The 27,377-nt window shown below is 36.1% G+C and overlaps 2 protein-coding genes across 11 annotated transcripts in view; one reads left to right on the forward strand and one right to left on the reverse strand.

Moving 5' to 3' along the window:
* Scyl3 (SCY1 like pseudokinase 3) overlaps positions 1-17,096 on the forward strand; it is a 35,665-nt gene extending 18,569 nt beyond the window's left edge. For 4 of the 6 annotated variants that reach the window (XM_020171049.2, XM_074047522.1, XM_074047520.1 and 1 more), the window contains 9 exons: positions 533-635; positions 1,815-1,926; positions 4,902-4,979; positions 7,303-7,442; positions 8,760-8,944; positions 11,848-12,019; positions 14,135-14,296; positions 15,055-15,740; positions 16,087-16,774. In XM_020171049.2, coding sequence (XP_020026638.1) covers positions 533-635; positions 1,815-1,926; positions 4,902-4,979; positions 7,303-7,442; positions 8,760-8,944; positions 11,848-12,019; positions 14,135-14,296; positions 15,055-15,740; positions 16,087-16,146 — 1,698 coding nt within the window. In that variant the 3' untranslated portion in view covers positions 16,147-16,774. Of the gene's footprint in view, positions 1-532; positions 636-1,814; positions 1,927-4,901; positions 4,980-7,302; positions 7,443-8,759; positions 8,945-11,847; positions 12,020-14,134; positions 14,297-15,054; positions 15,741-16,086; positions 16,775-16,963 lie in introns of those variants that run through there. The other 2 variants (XM_074047519.1, XM_020171052.2) reach the window with 2 other exon arrangements.
* The window catches only part of Firrm (FIGNL1 interacting regulator of recombination and mitosis), a 44,786-nt gene continuing 27,008 nt past the window's right edge, over positions 9,600-27,377 (reverse strand). For 4 of the 5 annotated variants that reach the window (XM_074047518.1, XM_020171042.2, XM_074047516.1 and 1 more), the window contains 8 exons: positions 27,162-27,347; positions 25,286-25,408; positions 23,819-23,914; positions 22,096-22,209; positions 20,452-20,556; positions 19,474-19,554; positions 18,355-18,474; positions 9,600-17,110 (listed from right to left, as the gene is read on the reverse strand). In XM_074047518.1, the coding sequence (XP_073903619.1) occupies positions 16,922-17,110; positions 18,355-18,474; positions 19,474-19,554; positions 20,452-20,556; positions 22,096-22,209; positions 23,819-23,914; positions 25,286-25,408; positions 27,162-27,347 (1,014 nt within the window). In that variant the 3' untranslated portion in view covers positions 9,600-16,921. The remainder of the gene's footprint in view (positions 17,111-18,354; positions 18,475-19,473; positions 19,555-20,451; positions 20,557-22,095; positions 22,210-23,818; positions 23,915-25,285; positions 25,409-27,161; positions 27,348-27,377) is intronic. The other variant, XM_020171043.2, reaches the window with a different exon arrangement.

Here is a 27,377-nt window from a genome sequence, read left to right on the forward strand (position 1 = left end):
GTGTTCTTCACAGTGGTAATTTGTGGATTTGGGGACAGTGTAAGTGTCCTAACCAGTATTTTGAAAAAAAATGGAATAAAAGATATCATTGGGTATCTTAAATTTTAAAGTTAAGTATTGTTTTATGAAATGTTGGTTTACTTGTGTATTTGTACATATGTATGTATACTGGATTATGATACAATTTTTTACTCTGGGTTGCAATCAAAACTTGTTTTTGAAAGCCATATACATGTATTATATTCTGACCATTTTTTCCTTTTTGCCCATTTAATATTTTTAAATCTTTGATAAATTCTGTTCACTAATAGCTGGATTTTTTTTTTAATTTTTGAGAGAGAGACCAGCTATTTTAATTGTATATATTTATGGGGTACAGTGTACTGATAGTATTTAAAGCCTATAAATTAGTGTGTGATACTATGAAGTTACATTCAAATATAACAAATGCAAACATGGGAGAAAGTGCTTCTGAGAAAATTAGAAATGGCTTATAAGGCAGACCCTCAGTTCTAATAGTCTCTACTTTTAGTCTCCAGAATTCACAACTCTTCCAGAGTCCCATGGACATGCCCGGGATGCCTATTCATTTGGAATATTGGTGGAAAGCTTGCTTACAATCTTAAATGAGCAGGGTGAGTTGGAGTTGGACCCTTGCATCCACAGACTAAGTAAGAAAATTATCCATGTCTATTCTGTGTGGAATTCAAAGGACTGTAATCTTTGAGCATAGCAAGGAACCTGCTGCTTACCATATAATTTATTTAGGGCAACTATTAACACTAGGAAGCTTTAGGTCCCATTAGTTTGAATGAGAAAGTAGGAAACACTTTGATCTGTGGTAGTCAGTATTGTGTGTGATTACCATTTTAATTGGTGATAATGTTTGTGGTTCAAAGACTGTTCCTTATTGACCCATCCAATAAGTAAATAAATGCCACTAATGATTAAGACGTAATAGTCTAAATAATAGAGTATGACTGAAAATTTTTGTTAACTTCTAAATCAGGCTTAACATTTCATTCTTTCAGTCTTTTTGTTTTCTTGCAGTTAGCTACTCAGTGTTTTTTCTTTCATTGCCTTTAAGCTTTCTACTTTCCGTGTTCTCTAATTGCGTGCTTGGCAGCCTGTGTCACTTTGCTATGACCACTCTAACCCTTTAATTCTCTATTAAACTTACTGAGGTGTATGTCATATTAGACCCCTTGTTGGCCCTACATCTCACATTGCTGAAGCTCTGTGCAGTGCTAATGTAGTTTTTTCTGGGCTTATGCAGTGTTCTGATGTTACAAGCGTGGTTTGACTATCACCTCTAAATTATCCCAGCTTTAATATTTGAAAATTAAACCCTAAGGCACCAAGGCAATCACTGTGTTTAATGAAGTAACTACTCTTTCATAGAAAGATTCTGTACATAGAATTGTGGCAATTGTGTATCATTCTTGGAAGAATTGAAAATACAGTCATTCAAATAGCTTTCTGTGTTCTATAGTTGAGGAACTCTGGTTGAGAAAGGCCATCAAACCTGCCACTTATTACATCGTGTACTTTCAGTATGAGCTGGTTTAAACAATCAGGAAATGAGAGACATAGAAGGGGAGGCATCTGGCGTGTACTTGGTTGTGCTGGGATGACAGCTCTGTACACCTGCCAAGGAGTTTGGCTTAAAGGAAACAGGAAGCCATTTAGCAACAGCCAGGGCTTTGTTTGTTTGGGCTTTTACAGGTTGGTTTTTGCTCTCGTCAGTCTCCAGCTATAGAGGTCCCGAAAAGAGGGAGAAGGCATTGGAAACTAACTGTAGCTCTGGATTTCAGTTTCAGCGGATGTTCTCTCCAGCTTTCAACAGACCTTGCACTCAGCTTTACTGAATCCTATTCCGCAATGTCGGCCAGCACTCAGCACCTTACTATCCCATGACTTCTTCAGGTGAGGGCATCTAAGTGTGATATGCTACAGGCTGCTTTCCACTGTTGTCCATTGAGTAATGTCATTGGAGAGTTTTGGAGGAACCAAACAATGCAGTCCCTGTTAATTATTGAAAGAGACTGAATCATGTCCACAGAAGAAAATAGAGGAAGAAATTGGTTCCCTCTCAACTTCTTAAGCACAGATAAAAAGTTTTAGAAATTCTTACATGCCGTGAAAACTTGGGCTTTAGAGATTACATCCTGATTCATTAGCGCTTCTAATTGTGAAGAAGCTAGCTTGTGTAATGGTTTACAATTATAAGTGAATTGAAAAAGTGAATAAAAATGGACTTTTTTTTTTTGCTGCTATTGAATTACTAATAGGAGTTTGTTATTTTTAGTCTTTCTTGTTGGGGGAGTGGGTTTATTTTTCTTTGTTTAGTAATATTTAGTGGAGAAGCAAAGAAGTCAGTTTAGAAGTTAGGGTATAATATAACTAAATGCTTTCCTAGATTCAGAGATGTTTCTGAACCTTTCAAGATTAGTTTTAATTAAGTGTTCTTCATTTTTTATTCATAACTGCAGAACTTCTGTACAGGTCAGTTTCATATTCATGCCTTTATAAGCAAAGCTAACACTGTGTTAGTTTTGAAACTGTATCCTTGTATGTTTGCAGTTAAAGAGCCCAGGAAACCAGGACAAAGGGAAAGTCAATATCATCTCTGAAAGGGGAAGAGTTATCTTTAGGATAATATTGTAGGGATGGTATGCTATTAAGTAGTATTTGTAGTTATAGTTTTACGGGTTATATTTATATCATTTATGTCTCAGAGAAACTGTTCTAAACTTTTCCATTGTGAGAGGGCTTTTTCTAATTTATGTTTTTAATTGACAAATAAATAGTTGTGCATATTTACCAAGGTATTTCCATGTCCTTTAGATGATTCTTAGTAGTATTTTATTTCCCTTGAATATAAATCCTCTACAGAGAATAATCCTTTGTAGTAAATAGATTCTCTCATCATTGAATATAGTGTGAGTTCTTTATTAAGAATTGTGTATTAAATAAAAAGGGAAGAAGAAAGCTAAAAAAACACACCAACGCTACTTCCCAAAAATCCCATTGTGGCAATGTGAGGAGAAAACCCACTCAGAGACAACAGAAGGAGCCAGGGCCATCACCACTTGCTAAGGCAGCTGAGCCAATTTGATTAGGTATAAGTTGACACGGTGTACATTTTCTTTGCTACAGAGACAGAAGGAAATGCAAATGACCCTTGAACATGGGTTTGAATGCATAAATCTGCTTATATATGAATTTTAAAATTATTTTGGAGATTTTTTAACAATTTAAAAGAAACTGAGAAATACTTCACAGCCTAGAGATGTCAAAAAAGGAAAAAAGTATGAATGTATAAAATACATGTAGTCTTATTTTATCATTACTATCGTGAAGTATAGACAAATCTATCATAAGATATTAAAAATTTATCAAAATGTACACACACAATACTTTTAGACCCTATATGGTACCATTTTCAAAGTCAACTGTAAACAGATGTAAAGATGTCCTATTAAGTCATATCTGCAAAGTCCTTGTAGGACATTCTACACTACTATAATAATTTCATAGCCACCTCTTTTTGCTATTGTAATAAGCTAAAGTTTTGTATCTTAAATGCCGTGTGAGACTAATAATCTTAGCATGAGCAGCTAATTGCTTACACAGTAAAAAGGGATCTCTTGTGGTCCTTGTGTATTTTCCACACAATGTATAAAATGTGTGTTAATTGATTTTCTGGCCAACACCAGTCTTAACTACACTAGTAGTTAAATTTTTGGGTAGTCAAAAAAAAATTGCATATGGGTTTTGGACTGAGGAGGAGATGCCGAGAGAAGGGTGTCAATGCCTCTAATCCTGGGTTGTGCAAGAGTCATCTGCAGATGGAAACATAGGATGTGGAGACCCAGGTAATAGCTATGCTAGTCTACCTAGCTTGTATTCTTAAGTATCAGTACAACAGTTCCATAGGGTAGGATGGGAGTAATGCTGCCTTGAAGCTGAGTAATCCACAGCCTTTGAAACTGTCTGGCAGCCCCCTAGGAAATTGACTGCCTGGCCCGAAGATTGACTGAATAACTTTCAGCAGAAGTAAGAATATTCCTGTGATTTATACAGAAATTCTGCTTTTTGCCTTGCAAGCATGAATTCCTGAGTTGAAATTCAAGTACTACAAAGAAAAAAAAGAAATTCTGCTTTCCAAGATCCTCTTCAGTCATTTTTATCTCACCAAAGGAGACTTGGGAATCAACTATTTTGTAACGTTAATGTCATTTCTCCCAGGATAGTTCATTTAACAATGTCTTATTACAATGAAAAGTCTGAAAGGTTATGGTGACTTAAAATCATAAAGCATGATAAGCATGTGTGTGTTTATAGCCTCTTCATAGATCTTTGATATTAAAATAGGAGGTTTCTTATAGGTTTTATAGTATTTGTCTCATATTATGCTTCTTCAAATCTTTTATCCATTTATTTTTATTTTTGTCAGTGCTGGGGCTTGAACTCATGGCCTTCACCTTGAGCCACTCAACCAGCCGTATTTTTGTGAAGGTTTTTTCAATAGGGTCTAGCGGAACTATTTGCCTGGGCTGGCTTTGAACCGCATTCCTCCTGCTCTCTGCCTCCTGAGTAGCTAGGATTATAGGCATGAGCCACTGGCACCCAGCTTTGTTTTATTTTTATTTTTCAGATAGGGTCTTGTGCTTTTTCCTAGGGCTAGCCTTGGACCTAGATCCTCCCAGCAGCTCCTCTCAAGTAGCTGGGATTACAGAAGTTGAGCCACCATACCTAGCATTATGTCAAATCTTTTAAATAGCATGTAGAATGTTTCTTTGTTAAAAATCATAATGATGTGATCTGTGGTTATGGCTTCAGTGTATTTAATAAGCCTTTCCTAATCCATTGTTTTTGTTTTTGTTTTTTGCTTCTAGAAATGATTTTCTAGAAGTTGTGAATTTCTTGAAAAGCTTAACATTGAAGAGTGAAGAGGAAAAAACTGAATTCTTCAAGTAAGTTCAGAAAGTTAAGACCTTAAATTCAGTAACTTGGAGAAGATGAGTCAGACATTTGATTTCACAATATTTATTGAACTTTTCCTATGAGTCAGGATTTTTTTTTTAGTCCTAATGATAAGACAGCTCTGATGAAGGAGATGGATGTGCAGACTGAAAATACAAGGGTGGGTGCACTGATCGAGCTTTTCCAGGAGTCCTGGGAACACAAGACAGGACCTAATTAGAGAAAAGCTCTTCTAGGGAGAGGGGCAACATGAATGAATATAAAAAGGCAAGACCCAGTGTGACTTGTGTGGGGAATAACAAGCAGTTGAGTTCTATAGGAGGGCAAATTCCAAGAGGTAGTCCCTGTATGTGGCAGTGAGCAGTGTTAACAGTATTTGTAAATGGACTTCTAGCATTGAAGCCACTGAAGAAGTGAAAGCAGGCTGTGAGATGGTTAGATTTCCCTGTAGGATAGCTCTGATGTCCATGGAGGGGGAGCAGACTTAAATCATACAAGTCTAAGATGGATAGAAGAGTGTAGTAGTCCAGTTAGCAGATGTGAGGCCACATGTAAAGGCATCAATGAAGAAGACATTGAGATAAGAAAGATTTAAAAGATAAAATTGGCAAGCCTTAGTAATTATCACCAAATGATATGGAAAGTAATGGAAGGGAGATCCTAATATACAGAAAGAATGATGAATTCATTGTAGGATGTGTTGAAGTATCTGTGGGACTTCAAATAGAGATATACATGGACAGTTAGCCAAACAGGTCTGAAGCTTGAGAGAGAAGTATTAAGCTGATGAGCTACAGGTGAATATCAAAGTCTCATCAGCTTATAGCTAGTGATACTTCCCATAAGAAAGGGGTACCCATAAGAAAGGGGTAGCATGAAAGGGACAGTGGACCTGAACTGTATCCTTGGAGCATCTGACCTTATGAGGGGGTGAGTGGGAAAGAGTGGCTGGTGAATGGGACAATCAGTGGTTAAATGAGAGCCAGAGACCAAGGATGGCTGTGTATTCTCAAAGGAGTAGAAAATTTCAGAAAGGAACATGTCTATTCATTTAGCATGTCTATTCAATTAGCACTGGTAACCTTGTCTCAGCAAGAGCTGTTTCAAAAGAGTGAGACCATAGTGGGTTCAAAAGTAAATGGAAGGGCCAGGCATGAAGGGGCACACTTGCAGTCCCAGCTCCCAGTTATTTGGGAGGCAGAGGTTGGATCACAGTTTAAAGGCTAGTCAGGCAGAAAGTTAACACCAGTAATCCCCAGCTATGCAGGAGGTAGTAGGTAGGATCACTGTCCAAGACCAGCCCCAGGGAAATAGTGTGAGACACTATCTGAAAAATAACTAAGGCAAAAAGGGCTTAGGACATAGCTCAAGTGGTAGAGCACTTACCTAGCAAAAAGAATGAAAGGAGAGAAAGTACATGCTGGGTAAAAAACTTCCTGAAAAATTTGAAGGGAGCAAACATGATTAAAGAAGGAAATGGAGTCAAGAACACTTTCTAAGAATGGAAGAGATCTAAGCATGTTTATAGGCTCTCGGAAAGGAGCAAGCAGAGAAGTGGAGGAAGCAGTTGAAGCTGCAGTCATGTTGGAGGGACTGCTGGAGCATGAATCGGAAGGGGATATTGACACAGTGGAGAGGAGGGGGAGGCCTTAAGAAGAGACTCTAGAACCCTGGGTAACTGGAAAGGAGGTGGGAATGAGCATGTATGTAGGACTATTGTAAGTGGCATGGGGTTGCAGAGGATAGTGCATTTTGTGGACTATTCCTAATAAAGTAGGAAGCAAGGCTATCTGCTAAGGGTGATTACACAGTGGGATATTACTGGTGATACCTAATACTGGATTTCTCAATAGAAAGCTTACTTGTGTGTGTGTGTGTATTATATATATTATATATGTATATATATATATATCATATATATAAGTGTCTGTGTATGTATATATGAACTTAATGAGGTTAGTAAAAGCCTGTATTTTCTTTACTAAGAAAACTTAGATAATTGAATCTCTTACATCTTTTAAATTTGAGAAAGTGCTTTTTATTATCTAGAAATCCCTTAGCTTATTAGGTGATAAAGGAGAACACTTTGCCTTTAATAAGGGGTAGCTGGATTTCAGGTATGCTGACTAGCTGGCCTTGCCTCACACTGTATTTTTCCTAATTACTTGGTGACCAGCCTGTCACCTTTCCTACATTTCACAATGCATCAGATTGCTAGAAGTGGGGGGATAGAGACTGTAGGTGACTAAACCATACAAGAAAACTGATACGTGTCATGACCAGTTTCCCAGGCTTTCCTTTTTGTATCCTCAGATTTTTGCTGGACAGAGTCAGCTGCTTGTCAGAGGAATTGATAGCTTCAAGATTGGTGCCTCTTCTGCTTAATCAGTTGGTGTTTGCAGAGCCAGTAGCTGTTAAGAGTTTTCTTCCTTATCTGCTTGGCCCCAAAAAAGGTGAATGTTTTCTCAAAATATTATTGGTCTGCTTTTTTTGATCAGAATAAAATTACTGTACTGTACAGTAAACAGTTTCTTGATCCCTGATATGATAGCTTTAACTCAAACCTTGGTACCAAAACCCAGAGATAAATATGGAGCATCTTCCTGGAGAGTCACATTTACTGTCATAAGAAGTTAACGCACACACATTCACAAAGAACTAGAATATAAAGCACATAAGAAGTTTTAAAGTAAGGTATACATTTTCAGGGAACTTTTGTCTTTGCCGTGAATCACTTAGACCTATGCCTCCTAACTTACCAAGAGCAGTTCATCTTCCCTTTTTAGTGAAAAGATTCTGAAATCATTTTATTTCTTGGGGCTTCAAGGTTTTTTTTTTCTGAATGTGAAATGAAATTGCTGCTTTGAAACTTTGTAACTTTATAGCTCTACAGGATGGTAATATCAGGTTAGAGAATATATTGTTAATATAATACTATGGAATTTATGGTTAGGTAGATCCTGGTTTCAGAATTTATTTTCTTCAAAGATCTCAATCCAACAAATAGGTATTACAGGTAGTTGTTTTATAGTTAAGAATTTCATTTTACCTAATTCAGTGTCACTCCCTTTAGCCTTAAATTTTTCTCTGTAGCTCTTCCATCATATTCCTCAGTGGATCCTAGACAGGAGTGAACCTGAGTCACTCATAGCTTGCTAAAGATTGGCCTCTTTGCCTCATCCAGTTGTCTAGAACAGGAATAGGACACAGGCATATATATTTTTAAAGGCTCCCAAATGATTCACAAGGGTACCTCTGTTTGATAACCATTACCTTAACTAAAGAAAAGAGAGGACTATCCAGCATCAAAGTCCTCTTGTTGCACTTAATTCCTCCTGTTTTTTTAAATAAATCACAGCAATGATATTAATATGTCACTAATCTAATCTTGTATAAGAAGTTGCTAGGTGGCTCAAACAATATATACACATGTGAGTAAATGTAAAAACGATAAAATATAAAAAAATAAATCTTCCTTGATTTCCTTCGTCCTGATTAGACATAAGTGCATCAAAAGTTAATCATTCAGAGTCCTATTAAAATACTAGCTTTCTTTGTAGTACATTAAGTATAATCTCCAGTATTTCACAAACATTTCTACAAAGTAGAAATTTAAGTATATTTAAGATAGTTAAGCCTTGAAAAATTGTGAGTCAGCAAAATAACTACAATTGAGAATATTTGTAAGTTCTGGAGTTAGTTTATGAATTACGTTTGGTACTCCTCTCACAAAAATGACAGTTTGAAACCTTCTTTGCTTTTTGGGACAGATAATGTGCAGGGAGAAATCCCTTGCTTGCTCTCACCAGCCCTGTTCCAGCTGCGGGTAATCCCTGTGCTTCTCCGATTGTTTGAGGTTCACGAGGAACATGTGCGGATGGTGCTGCTGTCTCACATTGAGGCCTATGTGGAGCACTTCACACAGGAGCAGCTGAAGAAAGTCATTTTGCCACAGGTCAGAGACAGAGACCAGTGGGGTCGCAAACATATGAGAGAGTGGGCAAGGGGTGCTGCTAATTTGGGAGATAAAAAGGAAGTAGAGGGTTTTGGGATATATTCAGATAATAGCTTAGAAAGCTTCAAAGCAGTAGTTTGGTTTAAAAGCCTACTGGAATACAAAGGGCTGAAATTAAAATTACATGTCATTCCATTCACACAGGCAGACCAATTAAACTAACATTTGATTTTAACTTGGGAAGAACTATAATTCTGTTTACTAAGTTTATTTGAGGGAGATGAACAAGAATCATTTATCAAGTGATTTTTTGAACATGAACTATGATTGTCTGTAATTCAAATACACTAATTAGAATTTAGAACATAAAATTATATCGATGATTTTCAACCTGTTTATCATCCCTAGGGAACATTATTATAATTTCCTTACCCAAGGTCTCCGGGTTTGTGCTGATTTCTATGTCATAACAAATGATCACAAACCACATGGCTTAAAACAAGAGAAATTTGACACTAATTCTGGAGAACCAACATCTGAAACTAAGGTGTAGCAGGACCAAGCTTCCTCTGAACACTCTAGGGGAGAAACCTTTGCTCCTTGAAACCTTCTAGTAGCTGGTAGTTCCCAGCATATGTTGGCTTATAGCTGCATCATTCTAACCTCTGTTGTCACATAGCCTTCTCCCTGTGTATCTCCACTTGGGTTTTTTTTTTTTGAAACAGGTTCTTTCTCTCTAGTGCGGGCTGGCCCAGAACTGGTGATCCTCCTTCTGCAGCCCGAGTGCTGAGATTTCAGTCATGTGCCACCATGCCCAGCTTCACTTAGTCTTCTTATAAGGTCATTGAATTTGGTGCCTTCCCTACCTAACCCAGCATAATCTAAGAGTCACATTCTTCATGGACATGATATTTGGAAGGAATCTATTGAACCTACTAGAGGTTCAAAAAAAACAGCCACATGATAACTCTCAAATATTTCCCTATGAAATTAACATGCTCTTTGTGTTCAAGGAGCTAATTGAGAAAAATGTTTTATCTGTTGCTATGTAAGAAACCACCCCAAAATATACTGCCTTAAAACAACAAATATTTTATTAATTCTAATGATTCTTTGCATTGAATGGAGTTAGCTTGGAGGTTCTGCTGCTCTACATGTCAGCTTAGGCTTCAGTCCTCTGGGGCCTCACCAGAGCTGACACTTACAAAGTGGCTTCTTGGTACCTTAGAGAGAGTGGCTGAAAGACTAGACTTTGTAGCAGCTCAGTCTTTTGCTTCATGAGCTCTCAGGGCTTCTGTGGGATGGGTTTAAACATGGGCTCAGAGGTGTACTTCATTGGGGTCTGACTTTAGAGGGTAACTACCCACAACCTAGCATTTTGTAGTTACATTTGTAGCAGTATTTGTAACCCTACAAATAGTCTTTAGAAATTTAGAAGAGGAATGAAACACTCTAACTCTGAAATGGAGATGTTATCATAGGTTTCAGAATTGGGCTAAGGTCAGAGTGAGATACTCATTGCATGAAGACAGTGAAAACTCATTATTTAGGAAGCTGCTTTATTAGTAATTTGTAGCCCTAATTATTTAACTTTAATAACTGCTATTATTCCCCCATAGAAAAACTGGGCCAATTTCTGTGTGCTAGAGTTTGCTTTAGTAGCCATGTGGAAGACAGATCATAGAAAATAAAGATCAACTAGGAAGCTGTTAGAATAATTCAGTTAAGAAATGATGATTGGAGAAAATTGTGGCAGTGATAACGGGAGGGTTAGGACATATAAAAGGGTAGAAGCATAGGACTTGGGTTTCTCACTAGATGAAGAGGTTTTGAGATTGTCAGATTCTTGGTATGGGTAAATTGTTCTATCATGACCATAGGAGTTCTAATCATATACAAAAGAAACAAGCTTTAGCTGTACGGCCTTGTTCTGAGAGAGTGTCTTACCTGTTAGCATTGAACTAATATCTGTTGGAAAACTTTGCTCTTTCATGTGATAAATTTAGGCCAAAAAAATAGAATGATTAATTGGCAGAGTTAGGACTAGAACTCAGTATTACTGATACCACTAGGCAGGCCAGCTACCCTGGTCTTTTGTTTGGCTGGTACACATGCTTTGCAGTTTTCATAAAGCAGAATCTCTGATATCTGCATGTGACAATCTTAGCTAAGGTGCTTTTGGTTGCAAGTGACTGAAACACACATTAAACCAGCTAAAGCCACAAAAAAGTTAATAAAAGGATGCAGACTACCTAACCTGGAAATCAGTTGCAGATGGTCTAACAGATATTTATTCCTTTCTTTGCATCTGTTTCACTTTTAACCCTGAAGACTAGTTCTCATTGTTTTGGTGTGCACATGGCCAAATGTCACATAACTTCCAAGTTTGCTGTCCTCACTTTAAGCAAACCACAAATGTAACCAGTTTCTCTAAATTCCAGCTTGCATTGCTGTGTGTGAGACTGTGATTGGCTCACTTTGGTGCAAGTGTTAATATTTATTATACACAAAGGTTTTCAAGGGCCTCCTTTTGAGTGTATAGAGCTGAGAAGAGAGGAAAAGACCAGGAACATTGCCAGTCTGTGAACTGTTTGTTAATGGTTCTGTGATGAAGTCAATACAGATGTGGAGAGTTAACATTTAAAATTGTGTTTGTAGCAATTTGATGGAGTCATCTTGTTAAGTTTCCAATGTCTTTAATTTTTTTATTGTATTTTTAAACATATCAACCTGGATTGATAAGGGAAGACATTGGTCCTTTACCTCAGATAGTTTGAGAAATACCTAAGAAAATGTAGTTCATCTGAGCAAGCACATTCTGATTGCATCCTTATAGGGAGAGATTGGCATTGTGGTTGTATACATTCATTAACTCTTCCACTCATTACCTCTTTCCCTCCTAGGTATTACTGGGCCTGCGTGATACCAGTGACTCCATTGTGGCAATTACACTTCATAGCCTAGCTGTGCTGGTCTCTCTACTTGGACCAGAAGTAGTTGTAGGAGGAGAAAGAACGAAGATCTTTAAACGCACTGCCCCAAGTTTTACTAAAACTATCGACCTTTCCCCAGAAGGTAAGGTCTAGTTTTTTATTCTGTTACTTTACTAGATTTTATATCACGTAAGTAATGCAATAAGTTTATATTCAGGTAAATGATACAGACGTATGAGGAAAAAGTTAATTTCCCCTTTTAAACTCTTCATAAGGAGTATAAGGCAACCTCTAATAGTTAAGAATCCTGTTTTTTAAGCCCACTAAAGGACACACAAGTGTATGTTTACACATATTTAGAGGAGTTTTTAAAAAATGAATATAATTCATCAAGTGATTTATGGATGCTAGCTAGGTATTTAATTATTATAAATAGTACCACCATAAATAACCTTTATACATTATGTTCTTTGGATTTCACTGCTAAAGGATGGTAGTAGACTTGCTTATCAGAGGATGTATTTTAAGTCTTAGTAGACAATTTCAGTTTCCCAAAAGGTTGTAACAGTTCTTTCTAACACTAGATGTTTAAGTTCTTTTCATTTTGTTGAACTTTTGGCAAAAAGTTGTTGATTTTACGTACTTTAACAAGTCCTTAGTTCTGGTCTGTTCCTATTGTACATTACCTGGGAGGTAGCACTTTAACTTCTGGACTTAAAAGAATTTTGTCATCTACACAGTATATTTGTATAACCTTGATAGGACCATGACCTTGTTATGAAATTCTGAATCTGTAATTCAGTTCTCATTAATAGTCAGTGCATAGAGACAGTTATTAGTAAAAAAGACTAACCACATATGCTATTCTTAAGATCTTTGAAGCTTTAAAGCCTCCTTAAGTTTTAAAGAGAGTTAACTCTTCCTTGGTGCTAAGGAAACCAATGTCACTGTGCTCCAAAAAGCTTAAAAGGAGTAATATAGATTGGCCATGAAATTTTGGTGTGGACTGATAGTTACCAATTCTCTTAGCAGATTACAACAAACAGCAAATGAGAAGCTTGCTTATATATATCACAATGAGAGGGGCAGTATTATTTTGATATAAAGCTTTGGGGTTGTTAGAGTAGCTTTGCACATTGGATTAGAAGAAGCTTTATTCATGTCTATTTTATTGGGTGGAGTTATCTAGATGTAGACACATCCTATATGCTGATGATACATTCATTTATATCCATCTGAATTACTTTGTAATCTTAATGAGGAATTGGAAAGGCACCAGAACAGCAGTTGCAGATGGGTTTTTCTTAAGATGATTTTGCTAAAGACTTTATGACAGATCAGAAGGGTCAGGTGTAGTAGTGCATGCCTGCCATTCCAGCTATGTGGAGGAGGTGTAAGTAGGATTGCAGTCAAAGATAGTTAAAGAAAAAAGACGGGGTGTGTAATGCAAATGGTAGAGCATACCTACCTAGAAACTGTGTAACGATGTGATGTTGAGGGAACAGAATGTATTGAGGAGGCATTCTTAGACTTTTCCTGTTTTTTGCAATTTACCTATATAAGTCAGGCTTTTAAGAATGAAGATTAATATTGAGATTTATGAAAGGTATAATTAAGGTAAATAAGTCTGCTTGAAATGTGAAGAAAGCTGGAGGCCTAACAGTGATAGTTTACCCTGGCCATCTCCCATACTCTCATTTTAAGGCATAGGAAGTATTTGGCCATAATTTTACAACTTTTTGTCCAATATCCAATCTTGAGTGAAAACGTTCTGGCAAAGTATTAAAGACAACATTTTCTTGAAACAACCCCCCAGTTGGGGTTAAATATTCACAGCACAAAATTTAACCATTCTAAGTGTATAGTTTTCTGTTATTAAGTACATTCATATTGTTAGGCTTGTACTTTTACAAGACTTTGAGTCTCCAAGGAAAATTAGAATCACTTACGATTTTAAAACACCACCAAAATGTTTTTAAAGGCTGTAACTTTGGAATGGGGTATCCTAAAGATTGTATCTGTATAGTACTTGAATCCCTTTTATTCTGTCACCACCATGTGCAGTGGACACAGCCTGTCCTTAAATACCACTAGAGACAAGCAACACATTCCATAATAGGTATGTTTCTTCAAATATTTGAATATGTTATTTTATCTGTGTTAATCCATTTCTCTTAACCATTGCTCATCAAACACATAATAGGTCAACAAGCAGTTTCTATCCCTTTCATTTCTTGGAGTTTTTATTTACCTTCAGATTCTCCCATGCACGTCGTCTGCAGCCAGCACAGTCAGATCTCGCCAATCTTGGAGAACCCCTCTAGCATATTCCCTAAATGTTTCTTTTCTGGCAACATTCCCATCAACAGCAAGAAGCACATACAGCAAGATTACTACAATACTCTTTTACAAAAGACAGGTAGAAATATTAAATTTATATGGTTTTTCCATTGCTGCAATGAATGTTTTCCTAAGAGTATTAAATTTAAATTCTGAAAATTAAAGGAACTTTGGCAATTTTTGATAGTTATTTTTCTTATTATAATAATAAACTTACATGGTACCTCCCCAAATTACTGGGTATGTACATAACTTTTCTTCCTAACTGGTGAGAACAGGGTGACATTATTTGAATTCTTTTTTGCACCAGATACTTTGGGACTTTTGATGCCTTATGCATCTTCCAAATTGTACCAAGAAATGATAGTGCTGAAAAATGATAATAATCATATTGTGAATAAAAAGTTCTACAAGTTAAATAAATTTGGGAAAATGATATTGGAGTTAAACAGTGCACAAGATTTCTCAGAACCTTAATGACAGTTAGGGAAATCTGTTTAAATCAAGGATAAGGTGGGTTAGGCAAACTTACTTGCAGACACTTTCAAATACAGTATCTTGAGGATAACATTACATAAGAACATTTGTATATTTATTTATAGACAATTGTGCCAATGAACAGTGCCTGCATTTTAGGAAAGGATGACCTTAAATTGTCACATGGTATATTTCCATTAAGTTAATATTATATAAATACTATACAGTAAGTATTTGGGTAACTTACATGACATCTTCGATGCTTATCTATGCACTTCCACAGTGCTAACCTTCCCCTAAGTGTATTTCTTGCTCTTAGCCAGTATTTTATAAGAATAATTCTTATATTTATCCTTATAGGTGATCAGTTTTCTCAGTCTATTAAATTTCCCATGAATGGAATCTCAGATGTGAAAAATATTTCTGGGGACAGTGAAAACTTCCCATCAGACTCTAAAAAGTCTGAGGAGTGGCCTGACTGGAGTGAGCCTGAGGAGCCTGAGAACCAAACTATCAATACTCAGATTTGGCCTAGAGAACCCTGTGATGCTGCCAAGTCCCCGTGCACTAACTTGATTGTGGAGGAAGAATCTTGGAATGATTGTGAACCCAGAAGCTCAGGTACTCAAGTAAACCCAGGAGCTACAATCTCTGCTGTAGTGCCTGTTACCTCAGGGGAGCAGAAGCCAATTCCTGATTTGCCTCCCCTCACTGAAAAGTCTACGAGCCCACCTGAAAAGACCAGTCTTACACAGAGTGGGGATGACTCAGACCAAATCAAGCCACCAAAAGCATTGCCACAAGAGAGGCCCTTTAAGGGTCGATCAGAACTTGGTTTAGGAGAAGAGTTTACTATACAAGTAAAAAAGAAACCAATACAAGATCCTGAGTTGGATTGGTTTGCTGATATGATCCCAGAAATTAAGCCTTCAGCTGCTTTTCTTATTTTACCTGAACTGAGGACAGAAATGATGGTCCCCATCAAGGATGATGTCTCACCAGTGATGCAGTTTTCCTCAAAATTTGCTGCAGCAGAAATGACTGAGGTAAGTACTTTTGTGTGTGTGCTACTTAAGGATTTCCCTCATAAGCCGGTTTATAAAAAATGTGCTTTTTCCCAATGAAACTAAGTAACTACTGTACACAGTTGGTTAAAATGATAAAGTAAGGCACAGAACTAAGTTATTTTCCACTGCAGTAGTTTTGTAATTCTCAAGCCAAAGCAGTTCTTGTGCTTTTCAACTTTTAGTTACAGCATTAAGTTATTTTACTTAGCATGAGCAGTATATTCTGGCATCAAACAACATGTGTTGGATCATTTTTACATTCCTGGCTTTTCAAATTTGGAAATGATTTGCTTCAGCAGGCTGCTGTTGGTATGCTTTGTTGCAGGGAGAGGCTGAAGGCTGGGGAGAAGAAGGAGAGCTGAACTGGGAAGATAATAACTGGTGACAACAGCTGTGAATTAAACTTTAGGAGAATTCCTTTAAAAAAATTAATACCTCAAAAGCAGACTGTGTGGACAAGAAAACCCTAAGACAGGCTGTTTTTCTGATACCATGAGCTTTGTGAAGTCTGTGCCAACTCAATTGTGAGACCAACCTTGAGTGCTGGCTAAAAGCCCTGGGCAGTCAGGCTCACAGTAGTGGTTTCTAGAACGAAGAGCCTGTGTACATTTGCTGAGGCCAGTTTCCATGAAGAGCGGGTAGCTGAGGAAAAGTTGAATTTACTGCTTTTTCCAGGATAATTCTGGAAGTAAAGAAAATAAATATAAAAATTGAATCTGGTTAGCTTAATTTTGTGCCATTTCTTTAAAAGTGAAAAAGAGTAACACGCTCTATTATGAAATAAAACTTACTGAAAATGATTTCAGTTATAAATTATAAATGACTTTAAATTGCTAAAGTTTCCTTAGGCAGCTTATTTATTTGTTTACAGTTGTACTATAGGAGTGAAAGGTCCTCTGTAGACCTGGGCAGTTACTGTTCACATGTATTACATTGTACCAAAGTTCTTAATGAGAAGTGCCCCCTTCCTAATCTTGTTCTCTAAATGTCAAATAAAGACTATTTTCACTAGATTTACCTTTACCAAAGTTCTTTTATATGTGCTAAAAAAAAAATGTACAATGATAATTACAGTAGTTAAATTACAAAACATCCAAGCAGTTGATATTAAACCCAATTCTGTCTCATGATAATATAGTCCAGTCCATTCAAGTTTCACCCTACAGTATATAACGTTTTAGTTTTTCAATCCTTTCTTGCAGCGCCTCCACTTCCAGTAGAAGCCAGGCTGGAGCAGGAGACTTTTGGAGCAAAGACTCAGTTGCCTCCAAGGCCCCTGCTGCTGCTTGTAATGCTGACCTGTACTCTTCTTCGGAGGGGAACTCATGACGGGCTCTTTTTGCATAAGGCTGGAAAAGGAGAAAAAAAATGAGACATACTCATTGTGAAAATAATAAATTTGTGTAATTATTGGATCACAAGGACAGGAGTGTATGTCCCCCACCATACCCCCCAGACATCTAGAACAATACATGAAGGTGTTCTTGGTTTGTCACAATACCTCAAGGTGCTATCCAGTGTCCTAGTTTGTATAAGGTATACAATGAAGAAAGTCCTGCCACAATGGGCTTCCAGTGAGAAACGCAACCTAGTCCAATTCCTAGTGAGCATTCTTGATATATCTTAATCTGTCCTTAGAAAAGAATCCCAAGTGTGATTTTTGTTTTTTAATCAATGAGAACTATAGTTCTCTAGATGCTTTTGGAGCAAACTAAGAAAATGTTAGGCTTTCAGGAGCCATGCATAGTGGGGAAGGTCTATAATCTCAGCAATTAGGAGGCTGAGGAAGGAGGATAGTTTAAGGCCAGCCTGGGGCTACATAACATGATCCTATCTCCAAAAGAAAAAAATAAAAATGTCAGGCTTCCAAACAGTTGAGATCACAACATCTCATAACCACAATCTTCCTGAAGAATGTCACAGTAAATTCAAATTCATCAGGGCTTATTCATTTAACTGATATATTGAACTTTTAGATTTCAGGCATAAAATTGCATGTCTTAAAAAAAAAAACAAGTTATGACTATAAACTTTTTTTAATAAGAGTGGGACTAAAACTTATCACAACACTGATCTTACAGTGTACTATTCCAAATTATATTAGTGCTTAAAACAATATTTCAGATATTCTTAGTGGTGTTAAATTTCTGCTGTTTGATAGGTAAATGTGATTTTTAGACACTGCCAAAAATGATTAGGAGGCTGGTTTGATGAATGAGGCAAAGAATCAAACCAAACATTTTGGAAGGTAAGTTAACTGATTTTCTTCATGGTTCAGAAACTGCATTGGGCATCACCAATCACTAGTATAATACGTAACTTCCAATAGTTACTACAAATTGAATGTTACATTGAAAGACTGTATTTAGTATGATGTTTAAAACTTTTTCTTAGGTCTATTATTCTATGCATTGGTAATTTTTAGGAAGAGTATGTATGAGTTTTAAAAGTGCAACTATCATAAAATTGGGCAATTTTACATGACTAGAGTTAGATTTAAAATTCAACATGAAGATAAAAACTGAACCAAACTAGTTTTTGTTTTATCAGTATGTAATGAGGGCAGAATTTCTTGATAATGTTTGACCCATACCTGTAAAGATGGCCACTTTGCTTCTTCTACAGTCATATTAGCAGTGGGCTCCCAGAAAATACCTTTTTCCTGTTTTACACGTTCCACTTTGGCAGCTTCAGTTTCATCTACAAACCTGGCCTGCCAAATTCCATGAAAAACCAAGGAAACATCAGCATCATTCTCCACTAGATATCAAATAGTGTAATATGCAGAAGATATATAATTTGTGTATATGTCTATAAATGCTGAATGTTAAACCGTTTTGGCTTAAACCTGTGAAGAAGGCAAATTTGAGAAGTTAGGTGGACCCATCTATAAATGCTTCCACTTAGTGTAATACGGACAAAGTCCCTTCACAGTGTTACTCTTCCCTACAGAAAAGAGTCCTCTTACCAAGAAAAAAATGATAGTCTGCTAGCCTTTACTGTATAGGCTAACACTGGCAAAAAACAATGTATATACACAGAGTACGCATAAACATGAGATCCTCATGATTCACAATTTTGGTTCTAACTAGACAACTGGAATAACACCTTTAAAAATGTCATAGTCTAGAAAAACAGATGTTGGTCTCAACTGGTATACAAAAGCCATGCCTAAATTCTACTGAAAATACAGTAAAAACTTCCTCTTAGGCTTATGTAATCAGGTATGTCTAATACAGTTGAGGAGTCCTCATGTGTCATATCCCAAACTACAGGCACAGTGACTTTAGGTGTTTTACTTCTAACTTATGCTCTCAGTTGCTTGCTATAGGTTGAGTATCCTTTATCTACAGTGCTTCAAATTTTTTTCCCATATACAGTTATTATGGGGATGGGTCCCAAATCTGAAGATGAAATTCTTTTGTTTCATATACCTCTTACACACCACAGCCTGACAGTAATTTCATACAATATTTCCAATTTTATGCATGAAAGTAACTTTCACGGCATGGAATTTCCCATATCTTGCATCATGTTGGCACTCAGAAGGTTTTAGAACTTTCTAAGCATTTTTGCTTACGGATACTTCAGCCAATCTGTGGTAGCACTGTGCTGAGCACTCTGCAAAGTTTAATCTAAGTTAGTTATAATTATATAAATTTTTTTAAAAGTATGATAAAGAATAAAACATGAACTATATAAAAATAAATACCTTCTCCAGAAAGGCTACAACTTTGTTCTTAGCTTCTTCAGAACTGAGACACTGTGGAACTATTTCTTCATGATTTGTTCCCTGTTAAGAGATTGATAAATAAGACCAATTTTAATATATTTCAGCAGCTTCCAAAGACAAATAACAAATTTTAAGAACTACCTTAATTTAAAATTAATTTTAGAAGAAAATACTTAGTGCTAAAGGATACTCAAAGACTGTAAGCTCATAGTTCTTCCAGGATACCTAGGGATAATATAGTATTAACTTCTGTACAAGTTTAGTGTTTTAGGCTTTAATTACTTCTGTTCAGTCACACTAATATTTTGGACTCTCTTATGACCCTTTGGCATAATTACACAGCAATGGATCAGAGTAAAGAAGACAACCCACAACAGGGGTTGCTGGAACCAAGCTAACAAGTTTCAGTTCGTCAATCAACCCCCCGGATAACTTCAATATGAAGTAGACCATCATTCAAGCAAAAGATGCTATCTGGAAGAAAATGTGGGAGTTAGCATATTTCTTTGAATGATATTCCAGTTCTTGCTAATCAAAGAACCTTCATTTTTCTAGGCCTCATTTGAGGTCCTGTAAAATAGATGATTAATAAATAGCTCCTCCAGGAGAAATACTAAATTTTACAATCAAGACACAGAAGGAGCTCAATAAGTATTTCTGAAATGTTTGGAATATGTGAAATATTACAGTGTTTCACAAGTCACTGGGGTAAACTGGTCTTATAAATACTCAGCAGCCAGGAGCTGGTGGCTCATGCCTGTAATACCTAACTACTTGGGAGGCTGAGATTGGGAAGATCGTCATTCGTGACCAGCCCGGGGATAGTTCAAGAGACCCCATCTCCAAAACAACCAGAGTAAATTGGACTGGAGCTGTGGCTCGAGTCGTAGAGCGCCTGTTTTGTAAGCATGAAGCCCTACGTTCAAATCCCAGTCCCACTAAAAATAAAATAATTACCTCAGCAAACTGAGTAAATGCTTCCAAAGTATGTTGTTCTACCAGCCAATTCCTATCAGCTAGCAGTAAGGCAAGAATATAAGACAGGCTGGGCAGAATTTTGTCCTAAAAAAAGAGAACCAATCCTTATTAAACAGAGAAAAACTTCAGTGAAGTACAGGATGTTGGCAACTTTGCATAATCCTGTTTCAGTGAACACACAGAGAAAACACGTTAGGACATCTTGAGCAAATTCTTTTTGCTCAAGAAAAAAGAAAACTGGCTTTCCTGAATAATCAGGCATGCTCCTCCCCAGAGGCTTTGAACCCTCCCCTAGTTGGAACTCTCCTCCCAGATACTACATGGCTTATTCCCTCACTTTTGGGTTCTTACTTAGTTCTTACCCTATTAAGGACTCTACTGTTCCCCATATACATATCCCATACCCCACTTCCCCACAGTGCTCACCACCATTTAATATAGTACATAAATCAACATTTGCCTCTTAACAGGCTGAGACTGGGGATTTATCAGGTGATTATCATATCACCAGTGATTAAAACAGCACCCGCCACATCAAGAACTCAGTTTATCTCATAGCTTGAAATGCTGCTTAAATGTTTGTGGATCCCCCAAAACTTCTCAGGACATAGCTTCACCCTCAGGGAGTATACAAAGGCATTGCAGTTTCAGATAATAAAATTTTCCCCACAGGTTCTGGGCCCATGTAGGCGCCAAAACTGTACAAAATGCAGTACTTTGGAATAAACTTATTTTATGGTAAAAAGAAGACAGCTCAAATTCAAGTATCTTTGGATACTTTTGCCATGAGAACTGAAAAGAAGCTGTCAACACCTATCTCATAAAACATAGTTTACAGGATGGAAATGGATAGTTTAGTGTTGTTTTTATAAGCAAAGAAGTTTATCAGTTAAATTTTTGGTTTCAAAGATTTTAATCAACATGTACTAAGATATTGTCCATGATATACTTGCTCTGATTATAGGAAAAAGTTCTATTTTTCTCTCTCTCTTTTGGAAGTGAAAACAAAGTCAACTACCTAGAATTACTGGGCTTTGACTGTAAAATCCAATAGTAAGTATTTTAGGCTTTGCAGCCAACACATTCTCCATTGCGTATTGGTTTTGTTTGCCTTTAACAAATCTTTGCTCTTGGGATGAACACAGTAAGGAAGACAAACCCTCAACTGAAGAGGCTCTTCTTTTGCAATGAGGTCTGTGTTAAATTCCAGTACATGTTTCCCTAAGCCATTACAATTATAAATACCCATTTGCCAGCTATATACACTTTTTTGCAACATTTTCAAAATTACTGACTTTTAAAATAGATTCCCTTTCATGAATGTAATATCAAGAGAATAACTCCAGTAAATTACCAAGCTTTTGCCTGGCAGGCATGAGTTTTTCCTGCTGGAGCCAAACTTAATGAGAATCTTCTATATCAGAGTACAGTAGTCAACCCAATAAATTATGTGTATATCAACATATTTTTCTAAAAAAAAAAACTCATGTCAGTGTTTTTTCTCCCTCCAACCTTCTTTGTTAGTAATTAATGAAATTTCAGAAGTCAAAGCCTAAAACATCCTTAGTCATTACAGAGACTTTATTTTTAATAGCACAGGAACAACAGTTAGGAGTTTATTACCTGAATAGCTTTAGGTATAAAAAGTCTTCCTAGAGAAGGTACAAAATCCACGATTGCCAAGCGGACATGGTCAGGAGGCTCTAATTTGAGTAATGAGGTCTGTAAAGTTACTACCTGAAGAGGTAAAAACCAAAGAGCCCTTATAAGTGAAAACAGTATTCTGTATACGGACAACTACCTAATATTTGGATAGTTACATCAGGAGGAAACACAAAAGCCAGAAGAACCAAACAGTTCATAAAGTCTGAATTTCACAGCAGAATCTGAATAAGAAAATAACATGAAGGAGTCAGTTATTTCAGTATTCTTACCACAGACTCCTGCCTTCAACCACTTGGGAATAAAAAAATTTTGTGTTCCTGAAAAACTTTCTATGCCAAACCTCTAAAAATTATTTTGTATTTCAAAATCTATTGGGAGAAATTCATTATTTAGAGCAAGGCTTGGTAAACTTCTTTGGTAAAAGGTACATAAGTTAAGTATTTTAGGCTTTGCAGGCAACACATTCTCCAATGCATATTGTTTTTGTTTTGCTTTTAACAAATCTTTGCTCTTGGGATAAACACAGAAGGGTAAAAGTTAAGCCAGAAGGCTATAGTTTGCAAACTCCTGATTTAAAGGAACACTAAAGTAAAGTCAAAGAGGAAGTAATTCCTATGAGAAATTACAGTGGAATCTTAAGAGGTTTAAGCTTTTCAAAAGTAGGCACGTTAAAATTATCAGCATTTAAGTTTTCAAAAAGAATCTTAGAACTTTCAGGATCAGCAAATCCAAATTACTATGGTCAATTATTTTACTGTAATTTCATTCTTTTAAATTTAGAACCTCATGTTACACAGTTACTAAAAAATATAATTAATACTTGGTAATTTGTATACACACCATTTACTAAAGAGATGCTCAAAACAAAGCTATTACTAGTTTCTATTCTTTCTATCCCACCCCACAAGATAACGATGTCTGTCATTTCTTCTATCATTTTCCTAAATAGGAAGTGTTAATTTCTCCTCTTAACAGTTTCTGTTTACTATCTGACCTTGAGCCAAAGCTAGCTCCTAATTTTAGGGTTCAATTCTATCTAGTATGGACTCATTCCAAAGCCTCTAACTCTTTACATAAAAAGGCCTTTCTCATTCTCTTTCTCTGATGGCTCAGAACCTATGAAGCTCCACCACAAGGATCTCCCAGTGGCTCACACTTGCCTGTTCCAGCCATATAAGCCAGGTTCCAAAGAGATTATGCCCTCTGCAGTACTCTGCTTTCAAAATAATTTTATTTCTTCAAAGAAACAATGAAGATCATCCTTTAATTTATGTTGGTAATATTCCAAAATCTATAGCTGCTGAAAATGCCTTTGGAAATGCCATGAATAGGTTTTTAACACAGGAACTATGATTCCTAACCTGAGGGACTTAGGAGTCCTTGGGAAATTGACAGCAACCACAAAAAGTTCTGACTACCCAATAGAGAAAACATTCAGCCTAATATGATAGGGAAGAACAGAAAATGACTGAATGAACATTCCAATATACCAAATGCTAGAAAGAAGGAAGGAGACATCTTGATGAAGATAAATGAATCTGTGACACATTTAGTTCATCAAGAAAGAGGTTATGAGCAAACTAAGGAATAAATCATTAAAACAGACAATCTATGAAGTTAAGTGAGACCACTTTGGCAAACTCCTTAACAAAGAAAACATCAACTTCATCATTATTATTACCTGACTTATCAGCTGAGGATCTACAGTTGGAACAAAAAATCCCAAAAGTGGAAGTAAAAGGCTGAATGTCTGTTGAACATAGGGTTGACTGGTTACCTTAAATAAGAAACAGTATTGGTGAAAATTTTCAATTACACGAGAACAGCTGTAATAGTAAGTTTTTTGAGCATTTATTATATACCAGACAATAGATTAAGTGCTTTATATTTTTTATCTCACCTATGACTTACAGCAACTTTACAAGGTATAGATATTATTATTCTTACTTTACCAATAAAAAGGGTGAGAGAAGTTAAATAATTTGCTGACGATAACAAGGCTAGGAAAAAGAAGAGCCATGAATCAAATCCAGATTTAACTCTAAAGGGGATCTAATTACTTTATATATGTACCGTCATCTTCATACCTACTGCTTATGTCATACTATTGTTAAGGTATATCCCTAACACAGATAACCTGTGTTATTTATTAAATGATGTATAAGCATCAACAGAAGGCACTTATTGAAGTCAAAATTCTGCAAGAGGGCAATGTGACCATTAATAGGCATTAATGATGTACAATCATTTCTATTATTTCCAAAAAGTACAGACAGGTTTTGCCTTCTGCTTCCGCTGGTTGTCAAAGTCACATTTATTATTAACTAGTCAAAGACATATTTTGATTTTTTTAAATTAAGAAACATAAGTTTTATAGCCATGTATGGAATATATGTCATTCTAATTTTAGCCAGATCATGACTCCTGGAAGAGGAATACAAATTAGTAACATCCATCCACTAGACCCTTTCCCTCTTAAGTCACATTTCTCTCAGTACCCAAAAGATTTTATGAGATCCTAGAATCATAAAAATAGGCTATATTAACCCAAGAGAGAACAGAAATAATAGGGGAAGAGATTTTTTATTAGCATATATTAATTGTACAAAGGGATTTCATTGTTTCCATGCATGCACATAATGTACTTTGTTCATATTTACCTTCTCTACTACTCTTTACTACACTCCCTTCCCCTTTTCCCTTCTCATTCTATCTCCCTCATAATAAGGGGAAGACATTTTCTTAAGTGTGTATTTTATTGGCATAAACTGTACATAGTAACATGTTTCATCGTGACACTTCCATACATGCTTATTTATGTCTTTGATATTTGCCCCTGTGTTACTCTTTATTTATCCATACTTCCCTTTTTCTTTTCCCTTTCTACCTAATAGCCAGGAGAAGAAATTTTTTTAAAAGTCCAACAAATCATGCAAATATGTAATAGACTATCACTGTCACTTTACTAGATCCTAATATTACTAATATAATGCCATCAGTCTCTGAAAGTGAACTTCCTGAGAGAGTACATCACAAGTTCTACTAAGAACCGAAAGGAATTAGATAAAATTGTACTCTATAGGGAAATTTCAGTACTATTTTTCAGTATTTTTGTTCTTCAGAGAAATGGTCAGTAGGCTTTCCTTACCTGTTTAACATTTAAAAAAACCCAGAGCTGACTTGCAACTTCAATAACTTCAGTTTGTTGTCCAATATCCAAAGCTTCACTAGCAGAATTACATACAGCAAGCAAAGCAGAGAGTGCTATGTTCTAAACGGGGAAAAAGGGAAAGGACCTGAGTTTAGAAAGCAGTCTGGAGGACCAGGAGCTCAACTGCCCAAAAGTTGTATGAGTTACTCAGAACTCTTCATATAAATCCATGTAAAATAATATTTCTAAGAGCTGAAGCCATCTTCATAGCTGTTTCTTTAATACAAGTATATTTTTATTAAAACTGTATACAGTTTTCTTTATAAACAGGATTTACACATATGGTCAGCAGTTCATTAATGAAAAGTTCTATTTTTTTCACATTATGCACCAGCAATGTTTATAGGTTACTAGATTTTTACTGTTGTTCTACACTTTGAGATTTCTCAGCAACACTGCATTTAATAAGCAAATATAGTCCTTGAGAAGTGTACTACCTAGAATTTGAAACTAAAAACCTTACCTACATGTATAAATATTGAACTCTCTCTCTCTGGCCAGGAATGGAATTGTTTGAGGTATGGGTTAGGGTGAAGGCCACAGGAAAACCTACTGATCAGTAACAATGACTTTAACCTATTATACTTAAACAACTACACTTAATTTTATGTAATTACTTACTCAAGATTTACCAATTTTGTTTTACACATATGCCTGTTTCAGTGAGTTTGGGTCCTAGTTCAAGGGATTATTCAATTTTAGAAAACTGGTGCTTTTACCTAATATAAAAAGAGATTTTCCCTTTATTACAGGAGTATAATACACATTAAGAATCTACTAACTGAGCTAGCTGGGTACCTAGAAATTAGTGCACATTAAATGCAAACCTCAATAAATATAACCAACTTGTAAATAGGTATTTAATAGTTCTTCCCAAATGAAGACATATAAAGACTTACTTCCTCTGGATATATGCAAATGTTTTTACATTATCACATTTATGGTCCACTATCATTATATAACAATATCAGAATATTTACTCAGTATAGGAATGTGTGCCCTGAGAAAACCCTGAACTCCTAATTTAAAAACTGCAAATAGGCTTCCAAGTGCCATGTCCCTATCCTTTCTTAATTTTTTTCCATTTACCATACACTGTACTGTATAGCTTGTATAGAATATAAGCCCATAAGACAAAAACTTTTATTTTCTTCCTTGATATATCTACTTCCTGATGCCTAGAACAGAGGTTAGCACAAAATATATTTGTTGAATAAATTAATGGGCAAATGAACACTGAACTGGAAACTTTAACTACATGTGCTATATCTAGTCAACTTTTAAAAATCACATATTTTCTACTTCTGGCAAATAAGTCTTTTGTAGTCCATCATTTTATAAGAAAATATTCTAAGTAGAAAGCTATATAAAAGTTCAGAGCAGGTTTGCATAAAATGCAGGTTGTATTTTGTTAAAATTGTGTGTCCAAGCTTGCCATGGTATCACATGCCTGTAATCTCAGCACTTGCAAGGCAGAGACAGGATTCCTAACTCAAGACCAGCCTGGGATACATGGCAAAACACTGTTTCAAAAAAAAAAAAAAACCAAAAAAACTGCCTAATCCAGACACGCACCAACAAAAATGAATTATTTTATGTTGTCTCACGTCTTAGGCAATACAGGGAACACCCACTCCCAATACAATTACATCAAGATAACACTAAGTTCTCAGAGATCCCTTTACAATGTACAAATCTGAAAATCTTCCTAGGTTTTAGAGACAGCAAAGACTATGTTTATCGTATTACCAACCTATTACCTGAAACAGTGCTCAGTAAACAGCGCTAAATGAATCAAAGCAATCAAAATTACCAGAGATTCGAGTTCTTCCAAAGTACGACTGCTGCCTAGCCATTTCCTGCACTGTGCAGTGCCTACTTTGGTAACTTCATGTGCAGTTTGTTTCCTAAGTTCAGCAGAAAACGCCTGGAAGGAAATATATTGCCATAGAGGCAGATTTTCTGCTTCTTTTGGAGAAAACTTCTGGATAAACTCCACCTGAAATAAGTTGTAAAAGAAGTAAGAATA

The sequence above is a fragment of the Castor canadensis genome, chromosome 11 (genome assembly GCF_047511655.1).
Source record: "Castor canadensis chromosome 11, mCasCan1.hap1v2, whole genome shotgun sequence".
Classification (NCBI taxonomy): Eukaryota; Metazoa; Chordata; class Mammalia; order Rodentia; family Castoridae; genus Castor; species Castor canadensis.